Source organism: Schistocerca gregaria, chromosome 2, assembly GCF_023897955.1.
Source record: "Schistocerca gregaria isolate iqSchGreg1 chromosome 2, iqSchGreg1.2, whole genome shotgun sequence".
Lineage (NCBI taxonomy): Eukaryota > Metazoa > Arthropoda > Insecta > Orthoptera > Acrididae > Schistocerca > Schistocerca gregaria.
In genome coordinates this window covers 448,033,826-448,048,653 of record NC_064921.1, presented here as the reverse complement: position 1 = coordinate 448,048,653, position 14,828 = coordinate 448,033,826, and the positions used below count along the sequence as shown (strand labels likewise).

General features: G+C 37.8%; 1 protein-coding gene across 3 annotated transcripts in view; it reads right to left on the bottom strand.

Moving 5' to 3' along the window:
• Positions 1 to 335: 335 nt before the first annotated feature.
• The window catches only part of LOC126325538 (phenoloxidase 1-like), a 279,076-nt gene continuing 264,583 nt past the window's right edge, over positions 336 to 14,828 (bottom strand). For all 3 annotated transcript variants that reach the window (XM_049995249.1, XM_049995257.1, XM_049995260.1), the window contains one exon: positions 336 to 845. In XM_049995249.1, coding sequence (XP_049851206.1) covers positions 627 to 845 — 219 coding nt within the window. In that variant the 3' untranslated portion in view covers positions 336 to 626. The remainder of the gene's footprint in view (positions 846 to 14,828) is intronic.

The following is a 14,828-nucleotide window of genomic DNA, read 5'->3' as shown; positions in this document are numbered from 1 at the left end:
CAAGACGATCTGTTAAACATGTATGCCATCTGTTTGGAAATTGTTAGTTGTATATTCCATGAAGACTGCAGTGCTTACTCCAGTGAGTAGATTTACAGTTAAGTGGCATGTAAGTATTAAAAAATAGGATTTACATTTTAATTTTTGTACTTTTACATTTTCAGATTTTTTACTCTATTGCATAGCAGTAAGTTATTGTAGACTTTTATTTTTTTCATACCTTACTTTTTCCAACTGAATGAAATGATTATCAGAAACTGAAATCTGAAATACAATATTGTATTTGAAAATATTCCAGAATATTTCTCTGTTTCTAAAAAAAACAATCCCACAAATTGAAAATGTGATGTTTATTCTTCAGATGTACAAAATGCACTTATCACTGGAGAGTGATTTAGAATATTTGCACAGCAATGTAAAAGAACAATGTGACCCATACAGATCTTAAATCTGATATGCTATGTACAGATATGTTCCTATGATATACTTACTGTATCACTGTCTTACAAGGATTATCTTCTGTTAAATAGATTAACAGTAGGCATTCACATAAATGGTACTTTCATAGGTCTTGTCAAGTACTTTTAAAATTCAGTTTCTGTAATTCTTCATATTTCTTTTATTTATTATTGTCTCTCAAATGGAGGTAGTATTTTGTCTTGAAATCTGATCTTCACATTAAGTACTCCCATGTTTGGAGTAATAAACTCATAAAGTGTATTGACACCAGCCCGAGGTAAACGATCCAGGGGATATCCCATTGGACGCCTGTCAGGGTACAGTCTGTCCCGCAAGCCACAATAACTGTGAGCTTGTTGGCAGCCTTCTGGTGCAGGTTGTTCTACCTGTCAGCATTCAGAAAATACATTACATTCACAGCATACTGACATGTCAATCTGTTGCAAAATATCTCTGTATGCCAGAGAGCCATTACTTTAAAATATATAGAAATAAATGGCTAGTTTCAGCCATTGCTTATCATCAGACCTCAGTCTAAACCTTCTGATGCAAAGTTTCTTATCATAGTTACGCCAAACATAATGTGAAAACTTTGTTCAGTGTAATTGTAATAAGATATTCATATCAGAATAGTTACATCAAAAGCTGATGACAGATGATGGCCAGAACTTGTGATTTATTTGTGAAGTGCAGTAAACAAACATATTCACAAGAGACTGAGCAACAAATAATGGCTGCCTCGTACACAGATTTCATGCCTACTTTGATATGATCTGACACATAAAACACAATGAGTAAGATAGAAAATGGACACACTGTCTTCATTACTACCCTAACACAAATATATTCAACCAAAACTACCATAAACCGTTTTAATACAACCTATCCATACTAATTTGCATGATAATTGAGCAGCTGTACCTCAACATAGGGCCACCTGAGTACTGGCAGGCAGACAGACAATTATATTCGACAGTCCATCCATGCAACAGTTATTCATGAAAATAAAATATTATTGTTTAAGCTAAGTATTTACTTGTGAAAACAAGTAAAATTTACAAGGGGCAAAACCAATGTTGGAGGGAGGATTCTTGATAACTTTTAACATTAATAGATAGAAATAAAGAAAGGCAACCAGTAAATGCAGATGGCATGTAGTTGGGGAAATCATAAATGGAGTATAGGCAAGGAATGGGGTGAAAACTGACAGAAGATGAAAGATCGAGGCCAATGGACGGCAAAGGAGAGAGCAGTGGATAGATACTAGTGAAGGCTTATGCCAAGAGGATTCTGAGAACATTGCCAAAGCCTTGCTGCCATTGAACACCATCCTTTTGAGTTGCCTGCTAAAAACAAACCCAGCATCATACTCCTTGTAAAGTTGGACACTTCTAACATTCCACTCAAATAGCTCTCCTTGGGGAGGAAGATATATAAATAAACTGAGTATTTAAGTTTTAAATATGTTTATTTTCTCCCAAGGACTGACAGAATTTTCTAAAAATTTTATCAAATGCGCTAACATGACTCAATTGTTTCTCATATACAATAGGTTAGTGAAGTCAGAGGATGGCCTAGAAATGAACTATAAAACAAATATTATTGTAGAACATCATTAATGTGTATTTACATTATCAATATGTCTATATTTCCCCTAGTACTGATGGAATATTCCACAAACATTAAACAAAAATAGACAGAAAACTATAATAGTACTGAACAAACCTTACTCCATTCACCTTAAAGGATGCCATGAAGGCAAATTTGTATTGGTTGGGGTACCAAATCAAGTTACAGCAAATCAAAATCACTCAATAGTCTACTTTCATTTATACTATCAAGAAACAGAAAGGAAAAAATGAGAATTTGTGGAGATTTTATGGCCACAATCCATGTTCAAAGTGAAAGTAAGACTTATTTCATTCCGTCACCAGAAGAACTATTACCCAAAGTAGTTGGAGGATAGTGCTTTTAGAAGGTGGATATTACAGATGCTTATCATCAGCTACCACTAAATAACGTCTCCACATATGGTACTAAACATCTGTTCAGCTTCACAAAAATCGGTAGCTCGTTTTTAGAGTTGCCAGTTTCCAACAGTCTTTAGAATGTCATTTGACCAGCTAACTCACCATATTTCTCACTGTGCAAATTACTTGGATGGCACCATAATCACTTGGGTCACTAAGAAAGAACTTATGCAATCTCTGCAACAACTATTTGACATCTTGCAACAATTTAGGCTGAAATGTAACATTATAAGTGTAAATACTTACAATTTAAAATTGACATAGGATCTTGCCTAACTTATACATATACAAGCAATAAACAAAATACAGATTTCATAGTGTATAAAAATGCAACCTCTTGTTAATGGACAAATTAAATTATTGCATTAAATTCATACCAGATGCAGCAAGAGTATCAGCTCCTTATCTCCTGGACTACAAACATATTAAATATATTTGGATAGTGAAATGTAGAAACAATAAAGAACTTAAAATATTACTGCTCTCACCTCCATGCTTAGTATATCTCATACCTAGGGAGCCACTCATAGTGACAGCAGGGGCAATACAATCAGATTTTAATGCCCTCTATTATTTTCAACTCAAAAATTCTAACCAGGGAATAACATAATTACCTCCAAAATCTAAAAGAGTCATTAGTATTATATACAAGGGGCGTTCAAAAACAAATGAGCTGGAGGCATAATTACAGAAACCAGTATCTGTATATTAGAAGTACTGACACTGGCTTTTGAGACACTGTGCTGCAGGAAGTGAACCAGAAGGGCACCATCTTGGTCAAGAAAGCATAGGGGCAAACAATTCACCTCGGACGATGACATCCATCTGTATGTGCAGAGCTGTTTAACATCACAGCCCCAGGAATTTTATGAGACAGCCATACACCAACTTGTGTCACAGTGGGACAAGTGTCTCAACAGCCATGGCCAATACTTCTAACATACAGGTACTGGTTTCTTTCATTATGCCTCCGGCTCACTCCTTTTTGAATGCCCCTTATAGTATGGCTTGTGCTAATGGACAATATATATATTTTTTTATGTGGCTGATGTATTTATATCTTTGCCACTTCCAACTGACACACTGTCTTAATTGCTTTCTGCAGTTTTTTGAACGATCACCATTGCTAATGGGAACTGGTCTGTGTCATTTCTTTTTTAAAAAAATATTCAAGTAATAAAAATTATTTGTCTCAAACTATAACAACTTAAATAACAGTCTATATTATTACAGTCTGTCCAACAAGTCATGGGCTCAGTAAAACAAGTTTATTAATGGGAATTATGTCCTTTTTTCTGTGCATTGATCAAGTCTTTGAAGTGAGTTGTGAATCAAATAAGTTTTACAGCATCCAGAAATTTGATGGAGGTAATTTTCAGTTGTGGAAATATTGATTGGAAAATATCTTTCATGCTGACAAAATTGCTGGATATTGCTAACAGAATTAAAATAAGGTCAGATGTAAGCACATATGCATGTGACTTGTGACATGAGCTTAATGCAAAAGCGATGCTTTTTACATCATTTGTCATGAGATTTGACCAGCTGCAAACTGTTATGTTGCCTGCTACAGCAATTGGTTTGTAGAATCATCTTAAGATAACTCATAAGCAGTTACCTTGCAACAACAGTTCTTCAATTATAAAATGTCACACTGTGATCCTACTATGAAACATATCAGTAAAGTTGAAGCAGATCTTGTAGATGTTGGTGAACCAGTGGGAAATAGCTGCTTGATCTTCAGTGATGAAAGCAGGCAGTTTAGTAATTTAACTGCAAGGTTACTAAAATAGCTGCAGTGTTGGTAGCAGATTGAAGAAGTAGCAACTGCATTCACTGCTGTTAAGGTTAATCACAGAAAGGATAAAAACCCACATTCACAAAGCAGTTCAAGCAAAAATTCTGTGAACAAGAAGACTATTGAGTGCTATTATTATCATAAGGAAGGTCATTATAAGGCTGAGTGAAAAAAAGACTATTAAAATTGCCAACAGAAAATCATTAAACTAAACTTCAGACTATGACTACAGAAATCTGAAGCATTTTGGCTATTAATTGTGATAATGTTTGGCTTGCTGGTAGTGCTGCATCAAAACACATGACTTCACACAACAAATTGTTTTCAACATGTAAGCTTTTGCAGAAGTTTAAAGTTCCTGTCCAGACAGCAGGCAATTTCATTGTTGATACTCAAGGTATTGGATCAGTCAAGTTAAATGCATAGTAAATGGTGTATGGAAACCATGTGCTCTGGAAGGTACATTATATGTACCTGGTTTGAAGAAAAATCTTTTTTTTTCAGTCAGAGCAACAGCCAGAAATTATTTAAAAATTGTATCCAACAACAAGAAGATTAAGGTACTCAGTGACAGGCCAGTTGCAATCAGCATAAAAGCTGAAAATAGTGTGTTATAGAACGTCATTTGCAATGGAAAATATTGAACAAGCAAATTGTGCACTGCGAGACTTAGATCTGTTAAGGCACAAGAGACTTGGAAATGCAAACTTTGAGAAATAGAAAAAAGTGGCTGACTGAGGTTTGCTGTGCAGCATGTCAGTAAGGCAAACTGCATACGAGTGCAGTCAGTATGTTAAACTGCATAGGAGTGGATTTAGATCAAATTTGTCAGTTTATGTCCATATTCCAGGAGAATTTGTTCCTGTTGATGTATGTGTAAATATGCCACTAACATCCACAGATGTAGACAACTATTTTGTTGTTTTTATGGAATTCAACAACCTGTGAAAATGGAGATGTAGTCATGCAAGATCAAGCACCCTGTGCTACTGAAAAGGTCGCCTGGCTTGGAATGAATCTTAGGAACTGTGATGAACTTTACCCTCAGGTTCATTTCCAAAATTATATGGCTTACCCACCAATCATTGATCAAACACGAACTTTTCAGGAGGTGATGGCACCCAGAGACTCTGAAAGAAGAAATTTCTTCATTGGTTATAAATAATACATGGGACTTAATGGGTCTACCTGCAGATCATCAGGCTATCAGTTGCTGCTTGGTTAACAAAATTAAATGGACGCCATGTGGTAGCATAATGCAGTGGTGGATACATATAGGGGGGTGCAAAGGGTGTGCTCGTGTGTGCCCCCGCCCCCTCCCCTCCCCCCTTGCGGGGACGTCCATATTGCCATCCATGCCAGTTAGCCCCCACACACTATTTGTTCACTTCTTTCATCAGCCAACTCAACTTAATTGAGTTATCGAGTAGTTGTACTTTCCTACTTAGTACACGCATCCACGTCATTGTATTGTATACATTTCTGTCTGGCACATAGATAGCTAACACATACCTACAAGAAAAGTCACGGCCATTCTAGTGACCTCGATACATTATTCTGTGTGGTGTTTGTTTAAGAAAAGTTGGGAATATTCTACTGTTTTCTTGTACAGAGAATCTTTTATACAAAGTGTTATAAATACAGACTATTCACCAAATAGGAAGCTAGTTTACATTCAGGAGCAGAAATATTAAGACTGAAGAATGAATAAGAAAAAGTTCTAGTTGTAGCAAGTGCAAGTGTGAAAATTAGTCAAGATCAGTTAATTGTGATTATGTTATGCAAGTGTTGTCTGTTTGCCCTACATCTGACTATCCTACTTTGCACACACTGTACAAAATATTTGCTTGTCTACCTGCTTGTCTACCTGCATCTATTGCTACAGTAGAAAGAAGTTTTTCAACATTGCAACTTACAAAGACATGGCTGTAACAATTGATGTGATTAATTTTAGGATGGAAGAGTAAAGCCAAGGCCATGGGAGCATGCATTTCGTGTGACTCTGTGGTGTATTTGAATGTGTATGTTATTACTTGGAAATAGGCTAGTGCTCAAAAGCTCAATGCTGTTTTCTGTTAAGTTTTTAGTGCTCCACACTTCAAACCACTTAGAATTTATCATTTGAGGAAGAGAACCACAATTGTAACTTTTTTATATCATAAGATGGTATTGTCTTGTATATGTGTAAAATCAGTTTAAATAAAACTTCCTTAAACTTTGCATGTCACTTGATTATTTTTTATTACGGCATAAGTAAATGTTGCTCAAGATATCTTTAGTGCCCCCTCCATGAGGTTTTTCTGTATCTGCCACTGGTACAATGGGGTACAAAGCTAGATTATGTGCTAAAGGATAGTCCTAGAAACACGGACTTGATTAAGGAAAATATTTTTCACCTGTTATTAGGTATGAATCAATTGATAATGTTTTAGTTTTGGTTGAAGTGTATGATATGGACATGACAAAATTTTGTATGAAAACTGCCTTTTTCAGTTGTTATTTGCAAGACGATATTTTCATCAAACAGCCAAAAGGTTGGCCTATTAAATATAGTGGTAGCAATCTTAAACCTGTATTTCAGATCTGGGTTGTGTCACTATATAAACCAGTACATCTGTTAATTCGACATCTCACAGGCAAAAATTGTTTCCAGATCTACAATCGACGTGTAGATTGGTGCGGCATCTGATGCAGGTGATGGAATAATATGGCTTGTGTATTCTTGCAGAAGCTGAGTGACAGTCTGGAACAACCAAATCAACTCTCTGTGGACAACCAGAGTACACTGCAACTGCTAAAAAATAAGAAAAATTACAAAAGGACTAGACACATGAAGTTCCATTACGTTCATAGAAAGGTAAATGATGGTAGTATTCTTTTATCTTACAAGAAGTCAGAAGACCATTTGGCAGATCTGTTTTCAAAAGCACTTGCAAAGAAAAGTTCTAAATTAATTTTCTACATCTACATCTACATTTATACTCCGCAAGCTACCCAACAGTGTATGGCGGAGGGCACTTAATGTGCCACTGTCATTACCTCCCTTTTCTGTTCCAGTCACGTATGATTTGTGGGAAGAACGACTGTCTGAAAGCCTCAGTGTGCTCTCAAATCTCTCTAATTTTACATTCGTGATCTCCTCGGGAGGTATAAGTAGGGGGAAGCAATATATTCGATACCTCATCCAGAAACGCACCTTCTCGAAACCTGGTCAGCAAGCTACACCGTGATGCAGAGCTCCTCTCTTGCAGAGTCTGCCACTTGAGTTTGCTAAACATCTCCTTAACGCTATCACGGTTACCAAATAACCTTGTGACAAAACACGCCCATCTTCTTGGATCTTCTCTATCTCCTCCGTCAACCTGATCTGGTACGGTTCTCACACTGATGAGCAATACTCAAGTATAGGTCGAACGAGTGTTTTGTAAGCCACCTCCTTTGTTGATGGACTACATTTTCTAAGGACTCTCCCAATGAATCTCAACCTGGTACCCGCCTTACCAACAATTAATTTTATATGATCATTCCACTTCAAATCGTTCCGTATGCATACTCCCAGATATTTTACAGAAGTAACTGCTACCAGTGTTTGTTCCAATATCGTATAATCATACAATAAAGGATCCTTCTTTCTATGTATTCACAATACATTACATTTGTCTATGTTAAGGGTCAGTTTCCACTCCCTGCACCAAGTGCCTATCCGCTGCAGATCTTTGTGCATTTCGCTACAATTTTCTAATGCTGCGACTTCTCTGTATACTACACCATCATCCGCAAAAAGCTGCATGGAACTTCCGACACTATCTACTAGGTCATTTATATATATATTGTGAAAAGCAATGGTCCCATAACACTCCCCTGTGGCACGCCAGAGGTTACTTTAACGTCTGTAGATGTCTCTCCATTGATAACAACATGCTGTGTTCTGTTTGCTAAAAACTCTTCAATCCAGCAACACAGGTGGTCTGAAAATCCGTAGGCTCTTACTTTGTTTATCAGGCGACAGTGAAGAACTGTATTGAACGCCTTCCGGAAGTCAAGGAAAATACCATCTACCTGAGAGCCTATATCTGATATTTTCTTGGTCTCATATACAAATAAAGCGAGTTGGGTCTCACACGATAGCTGTTTCCGGAAGCCATGTTGATTCCTACAGAGTAGATTCTGGGTTTCCAAAAATGACATGATACACAAGCAATAAACATGTTCTAAAATTCTACGACAGATGGACGTCAGAGATATAGATCTATAGTTTTGCGCATCTGCTCGACGACCCTTCTTGAAGACTGGGACTACCTGTGCTCTTTTCCAATCATTTGGAACCTTCCATTCCTCTAGAGACTTGCGGTACACGGCTGTTAAAAGGGGTGGAAGTTCTTTCGCGTACTCTGTGTAGAATCAAATTGGTATCCTGTCAGGTCCAGTGGACTTTCCTCTGTTGAGTGATTCCAGTTGCTTTTCTATTCCTTGGACACTTATTTCGATGTCAGGCACTTTTTCGTTTGTGTGAGAATTTAGAGAAGGAACTGCAGCGCAGTCTTCCTCTGTGAAACAGCTTTGGAAAAAGGTGTTTAGTATTTCAGCTTTATGCGCGTCATCCTCTGTTTAAATGCCATCATCCCAGAGTGTCTGGATATGCTGTTTTGAGCCACTTAGTGATTTAACATAAGACCAGAACTTCCTAGGATTTTCTGTCAAGTCGGTACATAGAATTTTACTTTCGAATTCACTGAATGCTTCATGCATAGCCCTCCTTACGCTAACTTTGACATCGTTTAGCTTCTGTTTGTCTGAGAGGTTTTGGCTGCATTTAAACTTGGAGTGAAGCTCTCTTTGCTTTCACAGTAGTTTCCTAACTTTGTTGTTGAACCATGGTGGGTTTTTCCCATCCATCACAGTTTTACTTGGCATGTACCTGTCTAAAATGCATTTTACGATTGCCTTGAACTTTTTCCATAAACACTCAACATTGTCAGTGTCAGAAAAGAAATTTTCGTTTTGATCTGTTAGGTAGTCTGAAATCTGCCTTCTATTACTCTTGCTAAACAGATAAACCTTCCTCCCTTTTTTTTATATATTCCTATTAACTTCCATATTTAGGGATGCTGCAATGGCCTTATGATCACTGATTCCCTGTTCTGCACTTACAGAGTCAAAAAGTTCAGATCTGTTTGTTATCAGTAGGTCTAAGATGTTATTTCCATGAGTCGGTTCTCTGTTTAATTGCTCGAGGTAATTTTCGGATAGTGCACTCAGTATAATGTCACTCGATGCTCTGTCCCTACCACCCGTCCTAAAGATCTGAGTGTCCCGGTCTATATCTGGTAAATTGAAATCTCCACCTAATGCTATAACATGCTGAAAAAATTTATCTGAAATGTATTCCAAATTTTCTCTCAGTTGTTCTGCCACTAATGCTGCTGAGTCGGGAGGTTGGTAAAAGGAGCCAATTATTAGCTTAGCTTGGTTGTTGAGTGTAACCTCCACCCATAATAATTCACAGAAACTATCCACTTCTACTTCACTATAGGATAAACTACTACTAACAGTGACAAACATTATTCATCATCAGTATTGTCTTTAAAATCAGCAAACAACAGTGGAAGTATGGCATGTTGTACTGACTATCTTGTGAAGTCTGTGTACAGTTGGCCAAAGTTTTATTAATGTGTCAGATGCTTTTATATTATCTTTGCCACTTCTGACTGGCACATGGTCTTTTATGCCTTTGTGTGATTTTTTTTGTCTTATTAACATTATTAATGGAATCTGTTCTGTGTCTTGTATTTGAAGTGCCTTTTTATTTTTATTCAAGTTATAAAACTTATTCATCACAAACTGTAATAACTTGATTGTAGTCTGTCTGACAATTACTCATCACGCTTGCGCTGAACAAATAACACTATTATTTGAGCACTATGAAGTTTCATGTCATAATAGGCCACAAGTCACTGCGTGCTTTTCTTCAGCCCAGAAAAAGACATAACAGAGTGGATGGCTGAATATCCTCAATGCTGGGTGTCTACCCTAGAAGATTACAATGACGAAATTATTACCACCCCATGGCAAAGCTAATAAATACAGATTCACTGTCTGTTGTTGGTGAGAGCTGACACATTATTTGATGTGGAAAACAGCCTCTGGTTCTAAATGAACACATCCAAAGATGAATGTATATAAGATTACACAGTTAAAGCATCCCATATTTATTGTCAGAGAGGTCAGAACCCAGTCCTGTGGGAAGTATAACAGTACATAAATTGTAAGATGGCCTTCATCAAAAAATCAGTTGTGGTACCCAGCTGTCAGCCAGTACCTTAACTTACAACATTGTCTGCTGATGCAATGAGGCATCATCCAATTGCCATGATATTTGGATGTGTGCTGAGCAATAATATATCCTCCATTAATGGAGGAAGTTCTTTGGTTAATACAAAGAGGACATTGGGATACCTACATGTACAAAAATTATCTCACTGGTAATGTTGCTGCCTGTCCATTGATGATAATATCAAGAGCCTAGCCCAAGAATGTAAAACTTGTGCATAGCATGAGGAACTCTAACCGCAAGTCCATGCAACATCTGAGTTGTGGGATAGAACTATTGTGGATTTTGCAAACCAGTCTCAATGGATAATATCGCATGCTTTCTAGACCATTCCCTTCATCATCCTCATAGCTTCAGTATCATGACTGCAACCATCCAAGTGCCAGTTACATTCTTACCATAAGGGGTTGCCTTATGTAGTATTCTTAAGCACCTGAGGATTGATCCCATAAAAGGGAGAAGCTCATGGACCCAGGCATTACCCACATATTTGAAACCCAGAAGTTGTCAACACTAGAACCATTATTAGATTATGTGGTGAAGACAGGAGGATGCCCATGCACTGGTGGGAGTAGTCATCCATCACCAGAATCAATGGCACACCATCACCACTGTACACCTTATGAACAGAAACTGGTTCTGCCAAGGCCAGAGAGCATCCAACGTGAAGTACTTCCTCTGCAGGGTATGGAGCCCACCTGGTCTTTATTCATTTCAAGAGCACCCATTGCCAGAGACCGATAATGTCATAATAGTGGACAACACAGAGCTCTTGGTGGTATAGGCTCTCCATGAAATGTCAACTCATTTTTAGAGGGAAACATTCCACGTGGGAAAAATATATATGAAAAACAAAGATGCTGTAACTTACCAAACGAGAAAGTGCTGGTAGATAGACACAATAAAAAACACACACACAAATTTCAGGCTTTCACAACCCAAGGTTGCTTCATCAGGAAAGAGGGAAAGAGAGGGAAAGACGAAAGGATGTGGGTTTTAAGGGAGAGGGTAAGGAGTCATTCCAATCCTGTGAGCAGAAAGACTTACCTTAGGGGGAAAAAAGGACAGGTGTACACTTGCACACACACACACACACACACACACACACACACATATCCATTCACACATACACAAACACAGGCAGACATCTGATATGTCTGCCTGCGTCTGTATATGTGCGGATGGATATGTGTGTGTGCGGATGGATATGTGTGTGTGTGAGGATGGATATGTGTGTGTGTGTGACTGTATACCTGTCCTTGTTTCCCCCTAAGGTAAGTCTTTCCACTCCCGAAACTGGAATGACTCACTTTACCCTCTCCCTTAAAACCCACATCCTTTTGTCTTTCCCTCTCCTAACCTCTTTCCTGATGAAGCAACCTTGGGTTGCAAAAGCTTGAAATTTGTGTGTGTGTTTCTGTGTTTTTTATTGTATCTATCTACCAGCGCTTTCTTGTTTGGTAATTTAGAGCATCTTTGTATATATATATGGAGGCATACAAATCTACATGTTTGATGCCATCAGAAGATATTTCCTTGGCTGGAGCTGTGAGAGTGTTCAATTGCCAAAGTGCACCACTGGAGTGGTAGTGTCACCACTGAAGGCAGCAGTAGTAAATCAGCCATAATGTTAGATGAGACAGAGGAAAGCAACAACAGTTTTTTGAAACCATTCATAACAAAATATTACCTCAAAACTGCCACCATACAGCAAGACAATGGATTTTCACCATCATTCCTAGGCCACATTCAGACTCTGCCTTTGACTAGCTTGCTGCTTTGCCATCATGCATTTTTACCGTGACACATCTCTAGTGACATCATTTATTAGCCATCCCAAGCACAAAATATTGTGAATCAGCAGTCCCAATACAACAATACTACCCATGACAGTAATGGCACAGTATACACATTCTCTCTCTCTCTCTCTCTCTCTCTCTCTCTCTCTCTCTCTCTCTCTCTCTCTCTCTCTCTCTCTTCCTACCACCAACCAAGGAAAAATCCATGGTAGTACTGGGAACTGAACACTGCTGGACCCCAACATAGCACTTAGGACTGGATATGGACATAGGCCTATGCTGTAAAATTTAAAAACTGTTTAACATGAAAGTCAGTTTTATCCACAACCAAAATTGTAGAAGGCACTAATAAGGTATTCTAAACTTTCTGTCTGTTGGCAACCTTTTGAGAATTTTTATATCAGAATGAAAAACTCTATTCTGAATCCCTGGAAGGAATGCAAAGTATACAAGGAAATTACTTTTTGTATTATGACAGTTAGTTTCACATTTCATGATAAATTCAATCTTAGGATGAACTGAGAAATGATCTCATTGTCAACAGGACAGTAATCGTCCTTCTTATTTGTACATTCTGATCTGGAGAAGAATGGCTGTCATTCAGTAAATACTTGGTCTTGGAGCATAATGATGACTAATTATAACCCATGAAGGACTCATCATCATTCATCTAATGATCTGAAAGTTCAGTGTATCCAAGATGGTAGATTTGAGAGAACTGCAACTGCATCAATTTGGAAGGAACTACATTTCTCTTACATCACAAACACATACAACCTGATTCATATAAACAATTGTCCACACATGTTTCCTTCATATTTTACAAATACCTTCAGACACAGAATGAAAAAAAGAGTCACATGTGCATGACCATATGTGAACAAAGGGTACTGAGAAACTGCAGTTTGTCTAAGCATATGACACCAAAATATTTCTAAAATCTGTTTGTAACTGGAAGAATATATTTACAAAATTGCAAAAAAAATATCCCAATATTTTAGCTGGAAGTAGTAAAAGAAGATGAAGGTGCTTCTACATGGAATACACACAGAAAAAAGAATAAGTTACCTCAAGCTTTCAATTTTTTCCCATCAAAAATTAGTGAGAGAGGAAGTAAAATGTGTAACATGAAAGTGTGTTACAATCCCAGAAAGAGTGAGGTATTTGAATTTCATGATAAAGTTTGCTAAATTTGGTAAAGGTACCATTTCTTTGAGGTGTTGTGAATACTTATGGCACTAGTTTCCATGCTCAAAGTTCTTTCAATCCTATTTTCACATCAATTGTGGATATAGTAATAGAAGTAAGATTCATTGTATCCAGTACACATCTTTATTACTGTTCACTCTTGCTTCATTACAGACAGGGCCTATATGTGATTAAAATGTTGGGCTCTTTTAAGACAACTCAAATTAAGTATCAGTTCACTTGTTCCAAAAGTATACATTTCTACTGTGGCTTCTTCACCAGGAAGTTGTCCATATAAATGATTAGTCAGAAGTGACCAACGGAGACTGATAGTACACAGTGACTTCTTAACCATACCAGGGTGCTGGTAACTTGTGTTAAAAATGGAACCATATTGATACTACTACTCTTAAATACAATTTCAAAATGACATACAAATTCACTAAAGAGAATTTCTCCCAATGGTTCCCGACTCCATGACACAAGGAGTAATAACTTTGTATCTCCCCAAAACATTGGAAGAATGGGACCTCTTCACAAGTGCTGCCATACTTGCCAACAATGGCCATCCTGGATAGCAGAGAAGCACAATTCATCACTGAACACAATGCAACACCATTCATCAGCAGTCCATGCATCCTGGTCACAGCAGCACACCAGAGCTATATATGTTGTGGTGTTAATCACTCCTATATGTGGGATGGTAATTCCACAATCTGGCTGCTGCTAGTCCCTGACCACTGGTGCATAATGACACAAAATATTGCAGAGAATCCATTACTTTCTCTCAAACGACAGGCACAGATGTGAAAGTCACACTGTGTTTGGTGCACAATATAGCGATCCTCCCTCATGCTGACCAGATCAGGTAGACTGGACCCTTGAAGATAGGTAAGTCTGCTCTCATGTGGCCGTGCAGGCCAGCATCAGGCTGATGTCACATCTGAATGCTCCACAAATGTGGACAATGCACAGTTCAACCATCCAGCATAAATGGGGACCCACAGTGAGGCCCCTTTCAAACTCTGTCAGGTAATGATAACAGCTGATGATTTTTCCTTCATGGGGCACCACAGTCATAAGAATTTTTTTGTAAGAAATTTCCACCATTTGACTGCTAATTGTTTATTTTTTATGTACACAATCATGATTTTGGTTTTGAGCCACTCTCAAGTGCTTACTGTCTGTGACACGTCATCATCAAAATCGTATATTTATGATCT